Below are 22,871 nucleotides of genomic sequence, written 5' to 3'. Positions count from 1 at the left end.
AGGAAGATCCTCTCCAGGGACTGAGGATGAATTAGAGTGCATTGTTAGTCAGCTTTCCAGGAAATAAAATGAAATAAAATTTTCTTGGAGGGAAAAAAAACCCAGCTGGGTCTAGGTAGGGTCATTGGAGTTTGGGGTTGGAGGAGATAAAAGAAACAATGGGAAGGATTCCACTGATTGATGAATGGAAAAAGAGATTTGCCTTTACAAATAAACTTTAGGTTCGCTGATAAATGAAATTAGATATTGAAAGATGAAAGAAACAATGGAGGAAAAACAACCTAAATTTTTTAAGAATTGAGAATTAAAAAGGGAGGATTATACACTAGAGGGGAATCTTTGGGATCAGATGTTCCCGGAAGTCTGAACCTCTCAAGTACCTCAGAAATGGGGAAGAGAGAGGGAAATGTGGCTGGGAAATTGGGATAAAAAGGAGGCTACATCCTCCAAAAATTGGAGACACCCCAGGGGATGCCCCATGGCCTCTCCCTTTATTGGAATAAACTAAAAGGACTCCTCTGTCTCCTTTTTGGACATCAACCTCTGGTGTTTGTAAATTAATTTTCCTGACAGCAGCAATTTTGCTGCTGCAGAGCGGGAGCAGCAAGCACAACACGGGGCTCACCCTGGGAGCCAGAAATGCCCCCCAAAATCCTGGGAGCACCCGGGAAGGGACAGGAGGGACCTGCAGGGCTGGGGATACGTGGGGCAGAGCTTTCCAGGCTGTTTGTTTGATCAAAAGGGTCTCTAAAGCCCAGAGGCCGAGCAGTTAATGGCATTCACATGCCCGGGCAGCCCCTGGAAACTCGAGCAGAGGATGAACTTTGGTGAGGGAACCCCAAAAATTCTTGAGGCTCCTCACGCTTTGCTGGGAGAGGATGCTGAGGGGCAGCCAGGTGAGGTTTTGCTCTTTCCCAGGTGAGGTTTTGCTCTTTCCCAGCTCTTTCTTTTTTTTTTTTTTTTTTTTTTTTTTTTTTTTTTTTTGGGGCTGGTTTGTAACGAGCCCTGCGAGGCTACAAGAAATTCCAGCTACTGTTTGCGGGGCGAGCCGCTAATGAGAAGCAGCGGTGCCTCGGAGCTAAGATGCAAGCGCGTCCTCCCAGATCAAAGAAGCAGCTCCGGCAGCGGAAAGCCGGCAATAAATGACATCCTGTCGCCTGCAGCCTTACCTGTCCCGGTTCAGAGCAGGGGCAGAGCCTCCCTAGCTCTCCTCCCAAGGGAAGGGAGAGCCCTGGAGGTGTTGGCACCTTCCGAGGGGTTTGGGCTTGGAGGAAGCACGGTCGGGGCTCACTTTTGGCTCTGTGCTTTCCTGCTGGCGTTAAAACACAAATTGTGCCCAGCTCGGTGAAGCTGGAGAGGGAGGAAAACCCACCCGAGGCAGTGGAAAGAAGCAGGAGAGGAGAGCGGGGGGCTGCTGATAAATCATCTCCAGGGATGAGCTGCTGCAAGGAAGGGAAGGAAGGAAAAGGAAAGGAAAAACCCTCTTTTATGGGGTATTCAGGGCTCTGAGTCCCAAAACCCTAAATCTCCACCACTTTTGAGGCAGGAGGGCCTTCTCACTGCCAGGAGGGGAGGGGGCTGCTGAGACCAGGCAAGGCTCTGGGTTTGGAAGGAGACCATTAGATATGGACACACATCCCAGACCAAACTCCACCACAGCCGGGCTTGCTTTCCTCCCTTCCTGCAGTTCTCCGGCCACCCAACATCTGGATTTTACGTGTCCCTTTCCACACCTGTGTCACTGTCCACCACAAGCATCCAAAATTGGTTTTAATTATTATTTCCTCCTCTGCTAGGCTCACAAACCCCACACTTTAAAAGGAGTGAGCAGAGCCGTGGCCCCAGGGCAGCTGCTGTTTGAGCCAGGGCTCTGTGTTTACTATAGGTAGGGATGTGGCTTTTAAGAGGAGATAATAACAGAGAGGGGGATGTAAATACACCCTGGAGTAAAGGGAGAGCAGCCTTTAACCCCACTCCTCATTACTCAGCACCGGCCAGACTCTGGTTTCCCAGGAATCCTGAGGGGCCAAACGCTGCTTGGCTCTTTCAATTTTTTTTTCAGATGAGGCTGAGGGGGAAAAAAAAACCAAATGTGGAGGAGCTGGTCCTTGGGCTGGCACACCCAGCAAGGCTGAAGGAGCACAGGATGCATCCACCACCCCCAAACTGCTGCAGGGACATCCCAGGATGTTCCAGTGCCACACAAAGGGCGCTCCAGAGGCCAGGAATTTCATGAACTAATGGAGAAGGAGGGCTTAAGAGGAAAGAAGGAGTAATATATACGTAGTGATTTCCCTCTCTCCGTGACAGCCAGTTGTTCCCTGTTTCTGAGTGGGTTCCCAGCCAGGGACAGAATGTTTCTGCCCATCTCCTGGTGCTTGCCACGCTGAGCACACAGCAGCTACTTGCATTTACAGCCTGAGACTTTTATATTGCTGCGGGGTTTTTCCTCGCTGCGAGGGGATTCAGTTGGGAATTCCAGCTCAGTCTGAAACGGGGTGAATGAAGGGTTTGTAAATGAAGTCACACAACACACACAGAGTGAAACAAACAAAGAGCAACAAGAGGAGCTGGCTGCATTGTATTATTCTCATAGGTATTTTCCACAAGTCTGATTTAGCCGGTTGTCTTATTCCAGCTGGAGGAAACCCCATGTGGATCCAGCTGTTGGTTCAGAGCATGGAAACTCCTTGTACGTGTGTCCTGTTGGAGTTTTCCCTGGGGCCCAAAGCCCTTTCTGTCCCTGGCTAAGGGAAGGACATGGGAACCTCCCGAGGCACCTTCTGAAACGAGATGCTCTCCAGCTGGCACGGGCCCGGTGCTTTCCAGCTGGGAGGGGATGCTGAGAATCAATCAGCGCTCTGGAGTGAACCCTTCCGTGCCGGTGGAGGGGGAACTGCGCCAGCGCCTCTATCAGGGGCTGGACCCCCGGAGCCTGGGGAGGATCAGACCCGTGCGGGCAGCGCTGGGGCTGAAGAAGGGGTTAATCCTGGGAGAGCAACAGGCTGGAGTTGACACTTGCAGGCAGGCGGGGCTGCCGGCGCCTGATTGGCCTCAAATCGTATCCAAAAGTGGGTTGGGGTTTTTCTTTTTTAGTTTTTTCCCCTTTTTTTTTTTTTTTTTTTTTTTTTTCCTTTCCCTGGTTTGGGGGGATATTTTTGAAATTTTTTTTCCTTCTTTTTTTTTTCTCGGTCGCGTTTTTTTTGGGTTTTTTTTTTTTTCTGTCTCTCTCTCACTTCTCCTCCTCCCCCAGGCTCCGGCTGGCAGGGGAGGGGAGTGGGGAGAACAGCGAGAGATCAAAAATAAACCTCTTATGTCAAAGCCGGGGGGAGAAAGTATAAATACAGCGGGCTCGGCGGCCGGCGCGGAGGCTGCGGGGGAAGAGCCCGGGGGGTGCGGGGCCGTGCCGTGCCGGGATGGGGCGGCGGGCGCTGCTGGCCGGCCGGGCCCCGCTCCACCTGCTGCTGCTGTGCCACGCCTGGGCGCTGCCGCCGCCGCCCCCGCGGGACACACAGCCCGTGCTGCCCGCCCGCCTGCCCGCGCCCCCGGGGCAGCTGGCCCTGCGCCTGGCCGCCTTCGGCCGCGCCGTGGTCCTGCGCCTCCGCCCCGACACCACGTTCCTGGCCCCCCGCCTCCGCCTCCAGCGCCTGGGCGGCCGCCGCCCGCCAACGCCGCCAACGCCGCCGCGCCGCGGCTGCTTCTACGCGGGCGCCGTCGAGGGCAGCCCCGACGCGCCCGCCGTGCTCAGCAGCTGCGGCGGCGGAGGGCTGCGAGCCGCCTTCCTGCTGGACGGGGCGGCCTACGAGCTGCAGCCGCTGGGGCCGGCCGCGCCCGGGCCGCCCTGGGGCCGCCTGCACCGCCTGAGGCGCCGCGCGGCCCCGCCGGGAGCGCGGCCCGCCAGCCCCGGCGCCGAGCCCGGGCCGCGCCGCAGGGCCCCGCGCTTCGTGTCGCAGGCCCGCTATGTGGAGACGCTGCTGGTGGCTGACGCGTCCATGGTGCGCTTCTACGGCGAGGACGTGGAGGTAAGGGCTGGGTGCCCGCCGTCCCCCTGCCCGCAGCCTTCTGTCCGTGCTTGTGCCGCTCCTGTCTCTCCATCCTCCCGTCCCGGCCGCCTCTCCGCCTACTCCCGGCTCCGCTCCTGCGCTCCCACTGCCTGTCCGTAGCCTTCATCCCTCCGTCCTCCCTACACACGCATCCTTCATCCCGCTGTGCCCTGTCCCCATCCCCGCTGCCTCTCCTCCTCCTCCAGCCCCTCCTGCCCTGCCCGCTGCCGTGTCCCCCCAGCCCCGGGACACCGGAGACAGCTTCGGGTGAGCGAGGAACCTCGGTCCCACCTTCCCTGGCTGTGTGGGGGCTGCCAATCCCCGGGGCAGATCTGCGATGCTGATCTGTGGGGCTCACTGAGTGTTTGGGAGCCTTTCCCAGCCCCGTGAGCCTGGCTCTGCACGCACCGGTGCCTTTCCCAGAGCCAGCGAGCTGGCTCTGCACACCGGCCACCGCGATGTCCCTGCAGCCCCAAAGGTGTCCCCAAAGGTGCGGGACAGGGCGGGTCAGTGCCCTCGTGCTGCGAGGGAAGAGCCGCAGGAATGGCTTAATTCCCTTCCGAGTGGAGCCGGGGCCAGTAGTAAATGCAGCAGGGGCTGAGTAATGCACAATCCCTGCCCGGAGCCACCTGTTAGCGCTGAGCAGATGGATGAACAGCCCTTCCCCTCAGCCACCAGCGACTCTCACCCTCCCTGAACGCTCTCTGCAGAGAGCCTGCCCCGACCAGGCTTTTGGGGAGACCCCAGGAGCACAGTCCGAGGTGCCTCAGCCCCCCACGTCTCCCTCTCCAGGTCTGTCCATGTGCCTCGTTCATCAGCACCGGGTCATTTTTCAAAGCCAGCTCCCCACCCCTGCCCTGCAGGCGTGGCTGCTCCAAATTCAGCTCCGAATTCAGGTTTGCACCATTGAAATGCTCTGAGGTCTTTGCAAGGGATAATTGTGCATTGAAGTTGCTCATTCTCGGGCTGGGAGAAGAGTCCTTGGAGCTGGGGCTCAGCAGGGAGCAGCTGGGAAGCTGAAACCAGCTTTGGGAGCCTGGCTTTGCCACTTCTACCGGCTTTATCCTTCCCCCAGGGGCTTCTCTGCTCCTTAACAAAGCAGTGCTTTAATTGCAGCCCTGCTCAGGCTAGGCTGGACCTTGGTAAATGTTAAACCTTGGGGCTTCAGATGATTTCAGCTGCTCAGCATCACTCTGGTTTTGCTCTTTGCTTGGCAGGATCGGGTAGCAGAGGATCAGTGAGTGAAGGGTGATGCACTTGGAGGTACCCTGAGTGCTCAGAAAAGAGTTTGAAGTGGAGTCAACTGAATTTTTAAGCAAGACTACAAATGGTGGTGGGAATTACTCTCCCCACAGTGTGAGGTTGGTCTCTGATTCCCCAGGAGGGCAGAAAAAAATAATACAGTGAACCTTCAGCACCCAGCTGGGCACCTGATGGTCTGAAAGCAACACCCAAGGGTGTCTACATTGCTAGAAATAAAGTGATTTATTTGGACTGGGGGAAATGCTGATGATGCCCAGCTTGAGCTGGGGAAAGGGCAGCAGCCCTCTGGGTCAGTCTGTGAAGGCAGCAGGAGAGGAAATGGCATCTACCCATGAGCAAGGGGCTGGAACTCAGGCACCCTGCCTGGTTTGGATGCCCCAGCCCTGGGCTGGGTGATGTGCCTGCTTGGCTCCCGTTTCACCATCATTTCCTCAGCCCCTCGAGCAAGATCTTCACACCAGCTCTCAGGGAGGGGAAGGAAACCTTCAAAGATCTTGTTCTGGATGAATAGAGTAATAGCATATTGAAATATTTGGGAGAAAACTTCCACCAGCTCTGGTGTAGCAGCTAAAAAAACAACAACCAGAAAACCACCTGCTGTGTTTCTGTGTCTTTTGTTCTCTGGAACAAGAATGCAGGGAGCAGCGCAGCAATCTTGCTTCTGCCTAAATACCTTTCTTGTGGGGTGAAAAAAGCAGTGGCAAGTGCTGGTGAGATCTAGAGGAGATGCCCAAGGAGTTGAATTGTTGAGTCAGAACAAGCCATATTTATATAATGACTTTTCTTCCTGTAACCACACTTTAATTACCAAATATTTATAAAAGGTCACCAGCATTGTTTGTATTCCCAGTTATTTTCTTGCATAAGTTGTAACAGCTCGAGCAGAAGAGTCACCCCAAGATGCACTCAAGCGTGGAGAGTTATAATCAATGCCATGCTTGTGGTGGGAAAATGATTTATTTCCCATCAATTTCAGCTGTTCGTGATTTATTTCCCATCAATTTCAGCTTTATAACTCAGCTGTTAACCTAATTTAGACAAGAAGAGCCTATTCTACCTTCATCAGTACTTTTATGTAAACCAGGAGGGAATGGTGAGGTGAGAGCAGAACTAGACCTGAAATTTGGGGGTTTAATCATTGTTTGGGCTTGATGGTTGGGGTGTTTGGGGGGGCATCAGCAGCAGGACAGTGCTGGGCAGTAAATCCTGGGGGATGTGGCAGGGTTCAGCCTGCAGGGATGTCCAGCCTGGATACAGGAGCTTTTGCATTTTTCTTGCAGAGGATCCCAAGTGCTTGAAAACAAAGGCACCGTGAGCATCCCTCACAGAGTGGAGTGGGGTTTTGAACGGGGAAACTGAGGCAGGGGACAGGGCTAACCCTGCCTGTGTGCAGGAGGGCTGAGCACCTGCAGCTGGGCTGCACTTGTGAGGCTGCTCTGCATGGCTGGGAACGTTTGCCAGGACACCTAAAGCACCAGGCAGCTCCAAAAGCCAGCTGCAGCCTCCCCAGCCAGTTGGCAGCCAGAGGGGATTCCTGTGGTGGGATTTCTCCAGTCTCTCGGGTGCAGATAAGACACATTTCCAAGCTTTCCTCTGCAAGCACAATGGCTGTGATCCCCTTTCCCTCCTCCTCTCCGAGTGAGGAATCTGTCCTTCCTACTCCCAGGGCTGGGAATCGCTGGGGACCACAGCAGAATCAGATCAGTCTGGAAAAGCTGGGATTCTTTGCTGACTTCTGTGGCTTTTCCAGGCAGATTGATGAGGTTTTAGGAGTTCTGTACAAACCCTTCCCTTTCAGAGCAGACAGGAGTGCAGGGCATGGGGCATTGCCAGGGTCCTGCTGCCAGCTCTCCCCACATGGACTGGGGGTAAATCCAAAGCCAGGGTTCTCCCATTCCCACAGGGACTGGGGGTAAATCCAAAACCAGGGCTCTCCCACATGGACTGAAGGTAAATCCAAAACCAGAGCTCTCCCACATGGACTGGGGGTAAATCCAAAGCCAGGGTTCTCCCACAGGGACTGGGGGTAAATCCAAAGCCAGGGTTCTCCCACAGGGACTGGGGGTAAATCCGAAGCCAGGGCTCTCCCCATTCCCTTATGGACTGGGAGTAAATCCAAAGCCAGGGCTCTCCCACATTGACTGGGGGTAAATTCAAAACCAGGGCTCTCCCCATTCCCTTATGGACTGGGGGTAAATCCAAATCCAGGGCTCTCCCATATGGACTGGGGGTAAATCCAAAGCCAGAGCTCTCCCACATGGGCTGCACATAAATCCAAAGCCAGGGCTCTCCCCACACCCACATGGACTGGGGGTAAATCCAAAACCAGGGCTCTCCCATTCCCACATGGACTAGACATAAATCCAAAGCCAGGGCTGTCCCCACTCCCACAGGGACTGGAGGTAAATCCAAAGCCACCCTGAAGCCCCAGGTCCCCCTGTGTCTGGCTCTTAGCCTTGCTTTAGGGTATTTTGCAGTGTGAGTGGGTAAATTCACTTAATCCCTTGAGAAAAGAAGCCAGCTCCTCCTAAGCCCATCCCAAAGGCAACTGGAGTGGGATTAAAGGGAATGCAGCGTGATGCTGCCATCCACAAGCTTTCCTTTTGGGATTTGTCCCCTGAGGGTGACCCAGAGCTGCATCCTGTGTGGGGCAGGGGCTGGAGGAGCAGGCAGCCCCCCTAAATGTTCCTCTGGCTGGGGCACTCACCTCACACCAGGATATTCAACAGCTGCTGCACTTCAGGGCTGCACAATGAAATGTGCTGGCTCCCAGAGTGGAGCACTCCTGCTCTGGGATGCTCTTAGGATGGGATAATAATAATTAAATAATAATAATTTAAAAATAATAATTAAGAATTAATTTACTCAGTCTCTGCCTCTGCGGAGGTGGGGACAGTGTGGATGTGCCTCAATTTCCCCTGCTGCTTTTGTGGTTCAGCCCCAAATATCCAGCAAAGAGGGGAAGAGAAGGGAGGGAAAATCATGTGGCAAAGAGAGCAGGGATGGGCAGAGAGCTGGGCAGGCAGGAGGGCAGCCAGGCACAGCAGCAGGGTGGCAAGGTGTGCCCCTCTCCCCTGGCTTGCCTGCATCCCCTTGGGGGTAAATTCCCTTTTTGTGAGGGAATTCTGGGCCCACAGGAGACTGGCAGGGCAGCCAGCACCCCTGGGCACCCCAGCCAGGCAGGGAGCTCCACATGGAGCCCCTGGGGGAAAGGACAACCTGAGATGGTTTTACCAGCAGATTTTTAAAAGCTGGGCAGCATTTCCATCCCTGGGTTTGCTCCCTTCCATCTGCCTGTGCTCCAGAATCTCAGCTTTTCTTTCTTCTGCAGAAATGCTGGTTTTTAGGGAGAAAACAGCAAAAAACCCAACCAAATCCAACCAACAGACAATCCTACAGCCCCAGGCTGGGCTGAGCACTGCTCCCCACGCCTTGGGGACAGCCAGGTTGTGCTGGGGTGTTCTGTGGGTGCTCCCTGCTGTCCCTCTGTCCTGGGTGGGTCCAGCAGCATTAAATCATTCTGTGCATAGCACAATAATAGTGTCTGTGTAAGACCAGTTTCACCCATCAAAATAATAATAATAATAATAATAATAATTAAAAATTAATGCCAGGCTTCAGCTTCTGAGTGGTTCCCATGAAAGGGAATGCAGGCAGAGTTTGCAAGAGCCTGCATCAGAAAACTCAGTCCTTCAATGGGGGTAAATCAACCACTTCAGCTCCCCTTGCTCTGATTTGTAGTTATTTTTCCTGTCCCTCTGCCTGCGCTGTTTGCTGCTGGAGGGCAGTGCCTGGCTCAGGGCAGGGCTCTCCCAGACACAGTGATGCTGTGGCAGGAGGACCTCAGAGCTGCTGTGTGGCAGACCAAAGTCATCCCTCCTCATTTTTAGGGGGAATTTGATGTTGAGAACAGAGGGAGCCCAGGATTGCAGCTGGGGGGAAAAGGGGAGGTTTGCTGGATATCACCTTCCACAGTGCCTTCAGTGGCAGTGAAGGGATGCTCCACAACCCTCTCTGGTTCACACTGGTGTCCTCTCCCCCAGAGCAGTACGAGGCTGATTTTGCAGCTGTGTTTACCAGACATCCTGCCAGATCTCCCAGGATGCTGATTGGAAATGGCAGGGAAGCTCCTTGTGCCTGCAGGGCTGCAGTGCCTGGCAAGAAGGCACAAACCAGGGTGTTTGCAGCCCTGGGCTCCTCAAACAATACCCAAAACACTGCCCAGGGTGTTTGCAGCCCTGAGCTCCCCAAACCCACCCCAAACACTGCCCAGGGTGTTTGCAGCCCTGAGCTCCCCAAACCCACCCCAAACATTGCTCAGTGTGTTTGCAGTCCTGAGCTCAAACCCAGCCCCAAACACTGCCCAGGGTGTTTGCAGCCCTGAGCTCCTCAAACCCACCCCAAACACTGCCCAGTGTGTTTGCAGCCCTGAGCTCCTCAAACCCACCCCAAACACTGCCCAGGGTGTTTGCAGCCCTGAGCTCCTCATACCCAGCCCAAATCACTGCCCAGGGTGTTTGCAGCCCTGAGCTCCCTAAACCCAACCCAAAACTCTGCTCAGTGTGTTTGCAGCCCTGGGCTCTCAAACCCAGCCCCAAACACTGCCCTGCACCTGGTCCCAATCCCCACATCCTCAGCCTCAGTGCTGGGAAGGAATCCCTGGAGAAGGCAGCATTCCCTCCTGGGTGGATGGTCGGGCCAGAGCCGGTTTGCAAAGGCAGAGGGAGGATGGGACCAGCAGGATTCAGCCTGTTGTTGGCCAAAAGCACTCAGCTGGCCTCTCCTGAGCCCTGAGGATCCATAATTTGCTTTTGGCCATGGCTTCAAGCCCTTGGCTAAGCCAAGGCAGTGCAGGTGGGTTGCTGCTCTCCCCAGAGCACTCAGGGTCCATCTGAAACCCAACCCATTCCTGCATGGGCCAGGGATGGGTATAAATAGACACCAGATGGTGGAACAAGTGGATTTGACCTTTTAATCTTCACTAAATAGCTGCTTGTTGGGTTTGCTTTCCATCTTCCCTTTCCAGACACAGGGAAGGTGGACAGATGTTTTCCAAGTCCCTGTGTTCCTTCTGCTGAAAGAGGTTTTTGGCTGGATGTGGCCCTGAGGATGTGAGGGGCTGGTGTCCTGGGGGATTTGTGGTATGAACTGAGATCTCCTAGGTCAAATCTACTGCTATGGACAGAAACCTCTAATGGGTTAGAAAAGGACACAGATTTATTCCCTTGGAAATGAGGGATGATCCCAGGATGAGCAGCTCCAGCACAGAGCATCCTTCTAGATCTTCTGGGGCCTAATTTTAAGAAGGCTTTGTGATATTTTTAGCAAAGTTCCCAATGGACTTTCCCCACAGGGTGAACAATTCCCCCAAGTTTCATGGAATTGAAGTTGAAGTTGAACCCTTGCGGGGTTCTCTCCTCAATTTCTTGCCTCTGCAGTGACTTCTCTGTGACATGAGTTGCATGGATGTGAGTCATGGCGTGGAGATCTGGCCAGTCTAAATAAACCAGTCTATTCCCTGCTCCCAGCAGCCTTGCTGGGGCCTGCCCTTGGATAATGAGCTAGGGAGGACTTGGGATATGTCTTGTTGAAACAAAACATCTGTTTACGTGGAGCTGCTAGTGGAAGGATAAAATGTGGCAGAATAATTTAAAATAGCCACAAATGCCCTGGGCAAGTGGCTCTTGGTGCAGCAAATATGCTGTATCTCACTCAACATCTCCCTCATTTGCTAAGAAAACAGCATTTTGTGTCTCAGAAAATGGCATTGTCCTGGCAGTACCATGATGGATGAGCACACAGAGTCAGCTTTGCTGAGGAAATATATTTTGGGTGAAACTTGGCTATCAGAGAGGGCTCCCACCGAGTCCTTCCACTTTAATTAGGCTCTGAATTGAGACTGCAGGGTGTAATTTGTCTGGGGAGGAGAGAAGCCACTTTCTCTTTCCCAATACCATGTTGTGTAATAGCTGCATTTTTTACTCCTGACTCGGGGCTGTGAGTGGTGCCAAGCAGAGGAGGAATTTTGATGCTCTGATAAGATGTTTACATCAGCCTAAACATCGCTGGCGCTTTTGACATATTAAGTAATCCCTGGTCATCACCAGGCAGGAGATGCTGCTGGGCAAAGTCTTGGCTGTCAAAGTGTTGTAGTCCCAGTTTGTTGCTGGGTTCAAACCCTGTGAGCAGCACAGGCAGAAGTTTTACTGGGCTGTTTTGCTGAGCAAGGTGTGTGTGAGTTGGTTCCTGCCCTGGGGCAGCGAGGGCAGGGTTAATGCTTTGGGAACATGCAGAGAACCTTCCAGAATGAGGTTTTCCCTGAGGAATTTCTTCCAGGGGGATTTCTAGGTGCAAAGAGTTCATGGGAGAGGAGATGCAGGGTAAGGAGGAGGGGATGCAGGGCTTGTCCACCAGCACAAGGTGTAAAGCATCACATACAGGCAAGGCAGCACTGAGTCCATCAGCCCCTTCATAAACGAGGCTGATTCTTTCTTTTCAAACAAAACCAATCGCCCTGCAGCAGAGTTTTTACCCAGTCTCTGCCTGCCCATCTCTTCCCCCACAGAACCACATCCTGACCCTGATGTCCATGGCAGCTCGCATCTACAAGCATCCCAGCCTGAGGAACTCCATCAGCCTGGTGGTGGTGAAGGTGCTGGTGGTGGAGGAGGCAGCAGCAGGGCCCGAGGTGTCTGACAACGGGGGGCTCACCCTGCGCAACTTCTGCAGCTGGCAGCAAAGGTTCAACCCCCCGAGCGACCGGCACCCCGAGCACTACGACACCGCCATCCTCCTCACCAGACAGGTCAGCAGCCCAGGGCAGAAGGGAGAGGGCTCAGGGCATCCCTGGAGGGGGAGAAGGGGGTTGATTGGGGAGGTGGTTGCCCCACTGTGCAAAGAATGCGGCAAAGCAGTTTGGGGGGTGCCATTTGGGGTGCAGCCCTGTGGCAGGACAAGCTGACTGGTACTGAACATTAATCCAGTTATAAATAAGGAATCCAGCCCAGGGACATAAAGCAGGCTCTGGGCTGACTGACAGAGGTCTCAATCAATAACAACTCTCCTAAAATACAAGCATTTGACTGGTTCAGAGTCTAGGGGGTGTAGAGATTAGACCAATGGCTGTTTAGAGCCAGGAGCTTTGAATTGCCTGTAAGAGCAAGCCCAAACAATGGCCAATGAACAACCAAAGTCTGTCATATGTTGCACCTCAGACGTGTGAACATCACATCATGTCACAGACCTGTGACAGTGTTCACAGGGGTCCGAGGATGAGGGAAGAGATGAGGATCTGACTCCGTGTTTCAGAATGCTTGATTTATTATTTTATGATATATATTATATTAAAATATACTAAAAGAATAGAAGAAAGGATTTCATCAGAAGGCTGGCTAAGAATAAAAAAAGAAAGAATGATAACAAAGGATTGTAGCTCGGCTCTCTGTCTGAGCCAGCTCACTGTGATTGGCCATTAATTAGAAACAACCACATGAGACCAATCCCAGATGCACCTGTTGCATTCCACAGCAGCAGATAATCATTGTTTACATTTTGTTCCTGAGGCCTCCCAGCTTCTCAGGAGGCAAAATCCTAAGGAAAGGATTTTTCATAAAAGATGTCTGTGACACAGACCAGCAGTGGGTTGCTCACAGAGATGTTGAACGTGGGGTTCCCTCTCCCTGCTGACCTCTCCCCCTGCCTGGCACTCACAGGATTTCTGTGGCCACCAAAGCTGTGACACGCTGGGCGTGGCGGACATCGGCACCATGTGCGACCGCAACAAGAGCTGCTCCGTGATCGAGGACGAGGGCCTGCAGGCAGCCTACACCCTGGCTCATGAACTGGGTAACACTGGCTCCCTTCCCAGGGGGAGCTCTGCTTCTTCCACTCCTGCTGCTGGTAGGGGTCGTGGCACTGCCCAGCACCAGCATCTCCTGGCTGGGGATCGCCCACCGAGCCTTGGGGAGCTTCTGACACTGATAAAAGCTGTGTTGCACCAGGAGAAACACTAAGTGCCCAAATTGGTGTAAATTGGTGCATCTCTTCACTGGAAGGGTTGTTGAGCATTGGAAGGGGCTGCCCAGGGAGGTGGTGGAGTCCCCATCCCTGGAGTTGTTCAAGAAATGCCTGGAGCTGGCACTCAGTGCTCTGGGCTTGGTGAAAAGGTGGGAATCAGTCACAGGTTTGACTTGAGGGTCCTGGAGGTCTTTTCCAACCCCAGTGATTCTATGATTTCGCTGTTGTGATGAGCTCAGGCATGGGATCAAGCACGTCTCTGCCTTGGTTTGCCATTTCCGCACTGAGTAATTTTTGCCCAGAGAAGCTGAGGCTGCCCCATCCCTGGGAACATTCAAGGTCAGGTTGGACAGGGCATGGAGAAACCTGGTGTAGTGGAAGGTGTCCCTGTCCATGGCAGGGACTGGAGCCTTAATTCCCCCCCATCCCAAACCATTCTGAGTTTATAAAAATTTGGGCTGCTTTGCCCTGCACACCTGTACCACCAAGACAGACCAAGCAGGTTTTTATTCTTTCTGATTAATGGAAGCAAATAGCTTTGGCAGACACAGGAGCTGCTTGATACTTACAGATGGTGCCTGACACCATCTGCTGAGGAGCAGGGGCTGGGCTGGGGAGCTCAGCTGTGCCATCCCTGTGCTCCCCAGGCCATGTGCTCAGCATGCCCCACGACGACTCCAAGAACTGCGAGCGGCTCTTCGGGCCCCTGGGCGAGCACCACGTGATGGCCCCGCTCTTCATCCACCTCAACAAGAGCCAGCCCTGGTCCCCCTGCAGTGCCATGTACCTCACTGAGTTCCTGGACGGAGGCCATGGTAAGGCTCCAGTCTGTTGTATTTGTGGGGTTCCCAGGTGAAGGGAGGAATGATGAATCTGACTCCATGTTCTTAGAAGGCTGATCTATTATTTTATGATACTAGATAATATTAAAGAATAAATATTAAAGAACTTCTACACCATACAGGGGTAGCTTCTGGCACTATACTATACTTTTACATTATACTAAAGAACACAGAAAGGATACTTACAGAAGGCTGAAAGATAATGAAAACTTGTGGCTCCTTCTAGAGCTTCGACACAGCTTGGCCGTAATTGGTCAATGAGTGAAAACAACTCACACCAGAATCCAATGAAACAATCTCCACATTCCAAAGCAGCAAAACACAGGAGAAGCAAATGAGATAATATGTTTTCCTTTTTCTCTGAGGCTTCTCAGCTTCCCAGGAGAAGAATCCTGGGCAAAGAGATTTTTTCAGAAAATATGACAGTGACACCAGTCAGCTGCAGCATCTCTCCAAACAGCCTTTTCTTAGCTCAGGCTCTTTCAATAATAAAAACTCTCCTAAAATACAAGTATGTGACTAGTTCAGAGTCTAGGGGGTGTAGAGATTAGACCAAAGGCTGTTTAGAGCTGGGAGCTTTGAATTGCCTGTAAGAGCCAGCCCCAAATAATAAACCCGGCTGTTTGGCTGATGAACAGCCGAGGTCTGTCCTATGTTATGTCTCAGACCCGTGAACATCACAGAGCTGGGGGGGTGTGGGGTGAAGGGGGAGTCAAACCAGGCCATGGGGAGAGGTGTGGGGTGCCCAGTCAGTGGCACCAAGGCCTGGGAGCTCCATCTGCAGCCTAACAGTGAGCCTTGCCCAGGTGACTGCCTGCTGGATGCCCCGGCCGAGCCCGTGTCCCTGCCTGCCGAGCTGCCCGGCCAGAGAGCCCTGTACAGCCTGGACCAGCAATGCCAGCAGATCTTCGGCAAGGACTTCCAGCACTGCCCCAACACCACAGAGGAGGACATTTGTGCCCAGCTGTGGTGCAGGACGGGCAGTGGGGAGCCCCTCTGCCACACCAAGAATGGCAGCTTGCCGTGGGCTGATGGAACGCCCTGCAAAACCGAGGGGCTGTGCTGGGACGGGCGCTGTGTGCAGCAGGATGCCCTGAAACCCCAGGTAAGGGGACACAGGGAATGGTGGTGTCCAGCAGCAGGATGCCCTGAAACCCCAGGTAAGGGGACACAGAGAATGGTGGTGTCCAGCAGCAGGATGCCCTGAAACCCCAGGTAAGGTGCACCAAGGAATGGTGGTGTCCAGGTCCACTCCTGGCACCCACCAAATCCTCCCTCTCACTCCCCCCCACAGCTGGGCAGGGAAGGTTCATGAGTTGAGATAAATTACTCAGCAATCACCATCACAGGCAAAACAGGCTTAAGTTAGAGATGTTAATTGAATTTATTAGTAGCAAAATCATCACAATGACCTTAAAAGCACTTTTCCCCCACACCTCCCTCCTTCCCAGTTCTCCCTTCTGTCTCCAGTGGTGCAGGGAGGCAAGGAACGAGGTTTGTGGGCAGCTCATTGTGGGTTGTTCTTGCTGCTGCTCAGGGAGAGGAGTCAGAGTCCTTCCCCTGCTCCAGTGTGGGGTCCCTCCCATGGGAGACAATTTTCCTTTAATTTCTCCATGAGTCCTTCCCATGGGCACGTTCTCCACAATCTGCTGCAATATGGGTCACTCTTCCACAGGGTCAATCCTTCAGGACAGGCTGCTCCACTGTGGGTCTTCCATGGGCTCCCAAGTCCTTCCAGCATGGGTTCCTCTCTCCACAGGTCCTGCACCAGCTCAGGTTTCCCACAGGGTCACAGCCTCTTTCAGGCCTCCCCGTGCTCTGGCCTGGGTTCCTCCATGGGCTGCAGGGGGATCTCTGCACCCCCATGCCCTCCATGGGCTGCAGGGGCAAAGCTGCCTTACCATGGTCTTCCCACAGAATTTTGGGGAAATCTCAGCTCCAGTACCTGGAGGAGTCCTTGCCTTTCCTCCTGCACTGCCCTGGGTGTCTGCAGAGCTGTTCCTCTTACATTCTCACTCCTCTCTTCTCTGCCTAATAACATTTTTTTCTTCTTCTTAAATACATTATCCCCAAGGTCAAGACCATATCTGCTGGGCTCAGCCTTGGCCAGTGGTGGGTCCATCCTGGAGCTGGTGTTGGCTCTGCTGGACACAGCAGGAGCTTCTGGCAGCTGCTCACAGAAGCCACCCCTGGATCCCCCTCCACAAAGCCAGTACAGCTGGGCTGGGGCTTGACACTTTGGGATTTCCAAATCTCTGACCCCACCCCTGCTGTCTCTTTGGTTTTGGATTGGGCTGATTTATTTCTGAATGTTTCTCCTTTGTTAATATTTATTACTGGCAAGTCCAGCTCATAGACAAAAGTCTGCTACTGAGCCGTGGGCTGGTCTGAACCAAAAAAAGCAGTGTGGATCTGCAATTAAATCATGACTTTTTGCCCTGCTGGGGAAATTAGCAGCAGTTTCAGAGTCAGTCAGCAAAGAACTCAAAGCCCAGCTTAACTTGAAGCATGTGAACAGACTGGTGGAAGTCAGTACTAACTTTGTGTGAATGCCAAAGTGCTTTTCTGGATCAGTGCTGGAGGAGATTGCAGCATTACTCCAGCCCTGAGCTCACCCTGGGAGGGAGCAGCTGGGCATGGGCAGGCTCAGGGCTGGGCTTAGCAGCTTCTTCTGTATTGGAATAATACCAATATAGCCAGATAGGACATGCCTGGGCTTGTCTGGCCCTTGCTGCTTGACCAAGAGGTGGCAACTGTGGTGATTTCACCTCAGAGACACCTTTGGCCGGCTGGGTGTGTGGTGTTTCACCCCACAGACACTTTGGGCTGGCTGGGTGTGTGGTGTTTCACCCCACAGACACTTTTGGCTATCTGGATGTTGCAGCTGGGCACATGGAGACAAGTCCAGGCCTGCAGGAGCTCAGGTTTGCCTTGGCAGAGAAGCTTTAAGGTGATGGTGAAGGAAAAGGAGTCAGTTCTGATGGAGGGTGTGACCATTTTCACAGGGATCTGAGGATGAGGGAGGAGACGAGGATCTGACTCCATGTTTCAGAATGCTGGATTTATTATTTTATTATATATATTATATTAAAATATACTAAAAGAATAGAAGAAAGGATTTCTTCAGAAGGCTAGCTAAGAATAAAAGAAGAATGGAATGATAACAAAGGATTGTGTCTTGGACAGAGAGTTTGAGCCAGCTCACTGTTATTAGCCATTAATTAGAAACAACCACATGAGACCAATCCCAGATGCACCTGTTGCATTCCACAGCAGCAGATAATCATTGTTTACATTTTGTTCCTGAGGCCTCTCAGCTTCTCAGGAGGAAAAATCTTAAAGAAAGGATTTTTCATAAAATGTGTCTGTGACAGATGGTTTCGATCCAGAGTTTTATTCTGGCCCACAGGCCTCTGAATCCAGCAGCTCCTCCAACAGAACTCCCTGAGCCCATGGTTGCTGTTCCTTTGAACCCTGGGGAGAGGGGCAGGGAAGGGGCAGGGAGCCACCAACCAGGTACATGGGAGGAAGTCTCAAGGGACAAATGGACCTGGATGGCCCAATATCCTTCAGGGTAGAGGGCATCTTTTGAATTCTGCCAATCACTTGACGCCCTTCTGACAGACAGTGCTGGGAGGAGTCAGGGTGGGGAAAGGAGAGGTGACTGACACACCTGGGAGGGAATCTGCAGGGAGGAAACTGAGGCAAACCCTGCCATCTCACCCCAACCGCGGTGCCCCTCGCAGGCGGCGCTGGACGGCGGCTGGGGCCCCTGGAGCGCGTGGGGCGCGTGCTCGCGGAGCTGCGGCGGAGGGATCCAGTTCTCGCACCGCCACTGCGACAGCCCCCGGCCCCGGCACGGCGGCAGCTACTGCCAGGGCCAGAGAGCCAAGTACCAGTCCTGCCACACCCAGGAGTGCCCGCCCGACGGTAAGGATGGCAGTGCCTCAGTGCCCGCTCAGCTCCCACCCCTGCTGCTCCAGAGCGCGCTACAGGGATTGCTCTGCTCGCGCTTGGATATTCATATCTGGGGGAGCAACAGCTTCCTGCTGGGGGCTGTGACCTGCTGTGAATGATGGAAGGAGTGTGGGATCCCTTCTTCATGATGCTCCTCCTTCATAACATTCCTCCTCACTGCATGCTCTCCCTGAACTTAGCTCACTCCCACATCTCTGTGATGGCCAGGGACTGGAGTTCCTGCCAGCTTCCCATGGATTTTGGGCCATGTTTCACCTTTCCTTTCAGGGAAAAGCTTTCGGGAGCAGCAGTGCGAGAAGTACAACAGCTACAACTTCACTGACCTGGAAGGGAATCACTTGGAGTGGGTTCCCAAGTACGCCGGAGTGTCCCCCCGAGACAGATGCAAACTCTTCTGCCGAGCCCGAGGGAGGAGTGAATTCAAAGTCTTTGAGGCCAAAGTAAGATTCCTGGAGATGGGAATGTCCAAAGTAAGATTCCTGGTGGTGGGAATCACCAAAGTAGAATTCCTGGAGATGGGAATATGTACAGATTCCTGGTGATGGGAATCACCAAAGATTCCTGGAGATGGGAATCACCAAAGTAAGATTCTTGGAGATGGGAATCTCCATAGTAAGATTCCTTTAGATGGGAATCTCCGTAGTAAGATTCCTGGAGATGGAAGTCTCCAAAGATAGGTTCATGGTGATGGGAATCACCAAAGATTCCTTGAGATGGGAACCTCCAAAGATTCCTTTAGATGGGAATCACCAAAGTGAGATTCCTGGAGATGGGAATCACCAAAGATAGATTCCTGGTGATGAGAATCACCCAAGTAAGATTGCTGGAGATGGGAATTTCCAAAGTAAGACTTCTTGTGATGGGAATCTCCAGAGATTCATTCCTGGTGATGTAATCACCAAAGTTTAGATTCTGGGTGATGGGAATCTCCAAAGTGAGATTCCTGGAGATGGGAGTCTCCAAAGAAAGATTCCTGGAGATGGAATCACCAAAGTAAGATTCCTGGTGATGGGAATCACCAAAGTAAGATTCCTGGTGATGGGAATCACTCCTGTTCCCCATGTCAGAGCTCATGCCTGGTTCCTCCTGTGCATCCCCTTTCCCAGGTGATCGATGGCACGCTGTGTGGCCCAGAGACCCTCTCCATCTGTGTGCACGGGCAGTGCATCAAGGCTGGCTGTGACCACGTCATTGGCTCCTCCAAGAAGCTGGACAAGTGCGGGGTGTGCGGTGGCAATGGCTCCACGTGCAGGAAAATATCTGGCTCGCTCAACAGATCCAGGTGAGGCACCAGGGAGAGGGTTCTGCAGGGATGGGCTGGAACAACAGCATCCTATCTCATCCCCCTTTTTCTATCACCAAAGTTGTAGGCTTGGAATGTATTGGGATTCAAGCCAGCATCCTCAGCTGGCTGGCATTGCAAGAGCCTGGGCTCCTCCCCAGACTCCTGGACTAAAACTCAGTTTATTTTGGGGGCAGAATTATGCAAGCCAAGTAGAGCTTATTTCCTATAATAATAACTGATGTGACAGGCTTGGTGCACCACTGCAAATAAATCTGCCCCAACGAGTTTACAAAACACATTTCACACCAGAGCACTGAGCTGATTGTGATATAAATGTTCAATAAGCTTTTCCTGGGCTGGGGGGTGACTTTGAATGCTTGAACAAAGGCACTGGGGCAGTCACTTCCCTCACCCAACAGATTTGGGAATTCTGCTTTGCCAGAGAGCAGAATTTAAGGCTTTTGTTGGAAAACCATAACAAAAGCCCAACCATCCAGTTCCATGCAGTGAGGTGACTCACACAGTCAAATTAGATTTCCTAAATGGTTTCCTTCCAGGGAACAGCTGAAACGGGGCTTCCACTCTCCTATGAGTTGTTTGTGGTTGACTAAATGGAGATTAGCACAGGAGCTACAGCCAAGAAGAGATCCCATTAAGATCAGGGTGAGGGAGGCCAGGGTGACGGAGAGCAGAGTTTGACTCAAAGGCTTTTTTCCAAAATACTCTGAACCTAATTACTGACCGCAGCATCCACCATGGGGATCCGTGGAAAATGATCCTGTGCTGGCCCCACAGTGTGAGTCACAGTGCTGAGGGTTCAATGAAACCTTCCACGTGCTGTCCTGGGAGCCCTGGTGCTCCAGGGATGGGCTTTGGATGGCTCTGCAGGAAAATATTTCCCTGGCATGGGAATGTCCTCTGTATCCTGCAATGGGATTACTTCTGCATTGTAGTGGTGACTGCAAAACCCTTCAAAAAGTGAGCTGAGAGTGCAGAGACTCCCTTCTCTTCTGTTGTTCTACATCTATAGCTGTATCTGTACCTACATCTATATTAACTCTATATTATCTCTGTCAATAGGTGATGTCATCCTTCAGCATAACCAGTGACAGGCTTTCAACCCCAAACACTTCACCATTTCCAAATATAGGGAGCAAGGGGAATTTCCCACCTAGGCTGGTGATCACAGAGCTGTTCATTTGATTGCATCACTCATTTTCATACGAAATTCAGAGAAACCTTCCAGCTGAGCTCACATCTAGAACATCTGCAATATTTCTAACTCTTGAGTGCTCAGGGTTAACAGGGATGGCTTCAGAGCCAGGATCCCGAGTGTTGGGGAAGATGAAACAGGAAAGCCTTACAAATATGATTGTCTGGCAAAAGATTTTGAGAATATAGAAACTATAACCGAGATTGAAATGAAAGCAAGCTTTGAGATCCCTCAGTTACTGAACAACTGGAAAACAATGGTGTGGCTGGCTGAAGGTGATCCCCTTTTGATGGAACAACACCCTCTGCTTGCAGACAGGCCCAAGGGTCAGAGCAGACCCTGCCAGCTTGGCAGAAGGGGCCCAAAGAGGAGTTTTTAGGGTTTAAAATGTAACACAGTATGGTAATGTAATGATTCTTATAGGCTGTATGGAAAAGCTGTAGGATTTGTATCTTGTACTAGATTGGTTGGTGAGAATTAGAATATTCAACACAGAAGAAGATTTATGGTATTGTAACAGGAACCTCACTCTCTTACGCTCTTGCTCTCTTGCCCTTTCACTCTCTCACCCTCTCATCCTCTCTCCCCCTCTCTTCTCTCAGTGCTGCTCTGAGCTGTGGCTGGCAGCTCCCAGCAGGGCCCTGCACCCAGGCCCTTTGCAATAAACCACAAGTTCCCAGCCCTGGCTTCAGAGATCTCTAATCTCCGTTCATCCCGACCATCCTACCCCCCTGATGCTCCTACACCTGAGTGCTGCTCCTTACATGAGTGTGTTTTTAGTAAATCTTGCAGGATAACCGTGTCCCTTTGCCCCGCGCAGGTACGGCTACAACGACATTGTCACCATCCCCGCCGGAGCCACCAACATCGACATCAAGCAGCGCAGCCACCGGGGGCTCCGGCATGACGGGAATTACCTGGCCCTGAAGACCCTTGAGGGCAAGTACCTGCTCAATGGAGACTTTGCCATCTCAGCCATGGAGCAGGACATCCTCATTAAGGGCACCATCCTCAAGTACAGCGGCTCCATGACCACTCTGGAGAGGCTGCAGAGCTTCCGACAGCTCCCCGAGCCCCTGACCGTGCAGCTGCTGACCATTGCCAGCGAGGTCTTCCCACCCAAAGTCAAGTACACCTTCTTCATCCCCAAGGACGTCCCTTTCAGCAAGCAGAAGGGCAAAGAGAAGAAGTCAGTCAATGTCATCCGGCCGATGCTGACCTCCCAGTGGGTGCTGGGGGACTGGTCCGAGTGCTCCAAGACGTGTGGCTCCGGCTGGCAGCGGCGCACGGTGGACTGCCGGGACGTGGAGGGTCAAACCTCGTCTGCCTGCAACAGGTCGCTCAAGCCTGAGGACATCAAGCCCTGTGGAGACGTGCCCTGCCCTCTGTGGCGCCTGGGTCCCTGGTCCCCCTGCTCCCAGACGTGCGGCGAGGGCGTGCGGACGCGCAGCGCCTCCTGCATTGACTACGCGGGGAAAATCACCGCCCCCGAGAAATGCAGCTCGCCGGGACCGCCCCCGGCCACCAGCGCCTGCCTGCTGCGGCAGTGCTGAGCCACGGCGGGCTGCAGGAGCCCAGGGTGCCACACTGCACTGGGGCAGCACAGCCAGGGTGCCATGGACTGGGGCAGGACAGCCAGGGTGCCACCATACTGGGGCAGGACAGCCAGGGTGCCATGGACTGGGGCAGCACAGCCAGGGTGCCACCATACTGGGGCAGGACAGCCAGGGTGCCACACAGCACTGGGGCAGGACAGCAGTGGTGCCATGGGCTCCTCCACACCAGGGCAGCACAGCCAGGGTGCCACACAGCACTGGGGCAGGACAGCCAGCGTGCCACCACACCAGGGCAGGACAGCCAGGGTGCCATGGGCTAACACAGCACTGGGGCAGGAAAACCATGGTGCCCAGGGCTCCACCACACTGAGGCAGGACAGCGAGGGTGCCATGGCTAACATAGCACTGGGGCAGGACAGCAAAGATGCCACGGGCAGCACCACACTGGGGCAGGACAGCCAGGGTGCCACACAGCACTGGGGCAGGACAGCAATGGTGCCATAGGCTGACACAGCACTGGGGCAGGACAGCCAAGGTGCCACAGGCTCCACCACACCAGGGCAGAACAGCCAGGGTGCCATGGGCTCCATCACGCTGGGGCAGGACAGCAAAGGTGACATGGGCTAACAGCACTGGGGCAGGACAGCAAAGGTGTCACAGGCTCCTCCACACTGG

General features: G+C 53.3%; 1 protein-coding gene across 1 annotated transcript; it reads left to right on the top strand.

The window, feature by feature from the left end:
- Positions 1-3,416: 3,416 nt before the first annotated feature.
- On the top strand, positions 3,417-22,660 carry ADAMTS8 (ADAM metallopeptidase with thrombospondin type 1 motif 8). The gene is made up of 9 exons (XM_058041415.1): positions 3,417-4,022; positions 11,872-12,111; positions 13,019-13,151; positions 13,970-14,137; positions 14,971-15,269; positions 17,911-18,094; positions 18,410-18,582; positions 19,249-19,424; positions 21,461-22,660. The coding sequence occupies exons 1-9, from the start codon at positions 3,417-3,419 to the stop codon at positions 22,191-22,193; spliced, it is 2,712 nt and encodes a 903-aa protein (XP_057897398.1). The 3' UTR covers positions 22,194-22,660.
- The last annotated feature ends 211 nt before the right edge of the window (positions 22,661-22,871 follow it).

This window comes from Melospiza georgiana, chromosome 27, assembly GCF_028018845.1.
Source record: "Melospiza georgiana isolate bMelGeo1 chromosome 27, bMelGeo1.pri, whole genome shotgun sequence".
Lineage (NCBI taxonomy): Eukaryota > Metazoa > Chordata > Aves > Passeriformes > Passerellidae > Melospiza > Melospiza georgiana.
This window is presented reverse-complemented; position numbering and strand designations above follow the sequence as displayed.

Coding starts and splice junctions, on each gene's coding strand:
- ADAMTS8 (XM_058041415.1), top strand. CDS start 3,417: ATGGGGCGGCGGGCGCTGCTGGCCGGCCGGGCCCCGCTCCACCTGCTG. Junction 12,112..13,018: donor CCATCCTCCTCACCAGACAG/GTCAGCAGCCCA, acceptor TGGCACTCACAG/GATTTCTGTGGCCACCAAAG. Junction 15,270..17,910: donor AGGATGCCCTGAAACCCCAG/GTAAGGGGACAC, acceptor TGCCCCTCGCAG/GCGGCGCTGGACGGCGGCTG.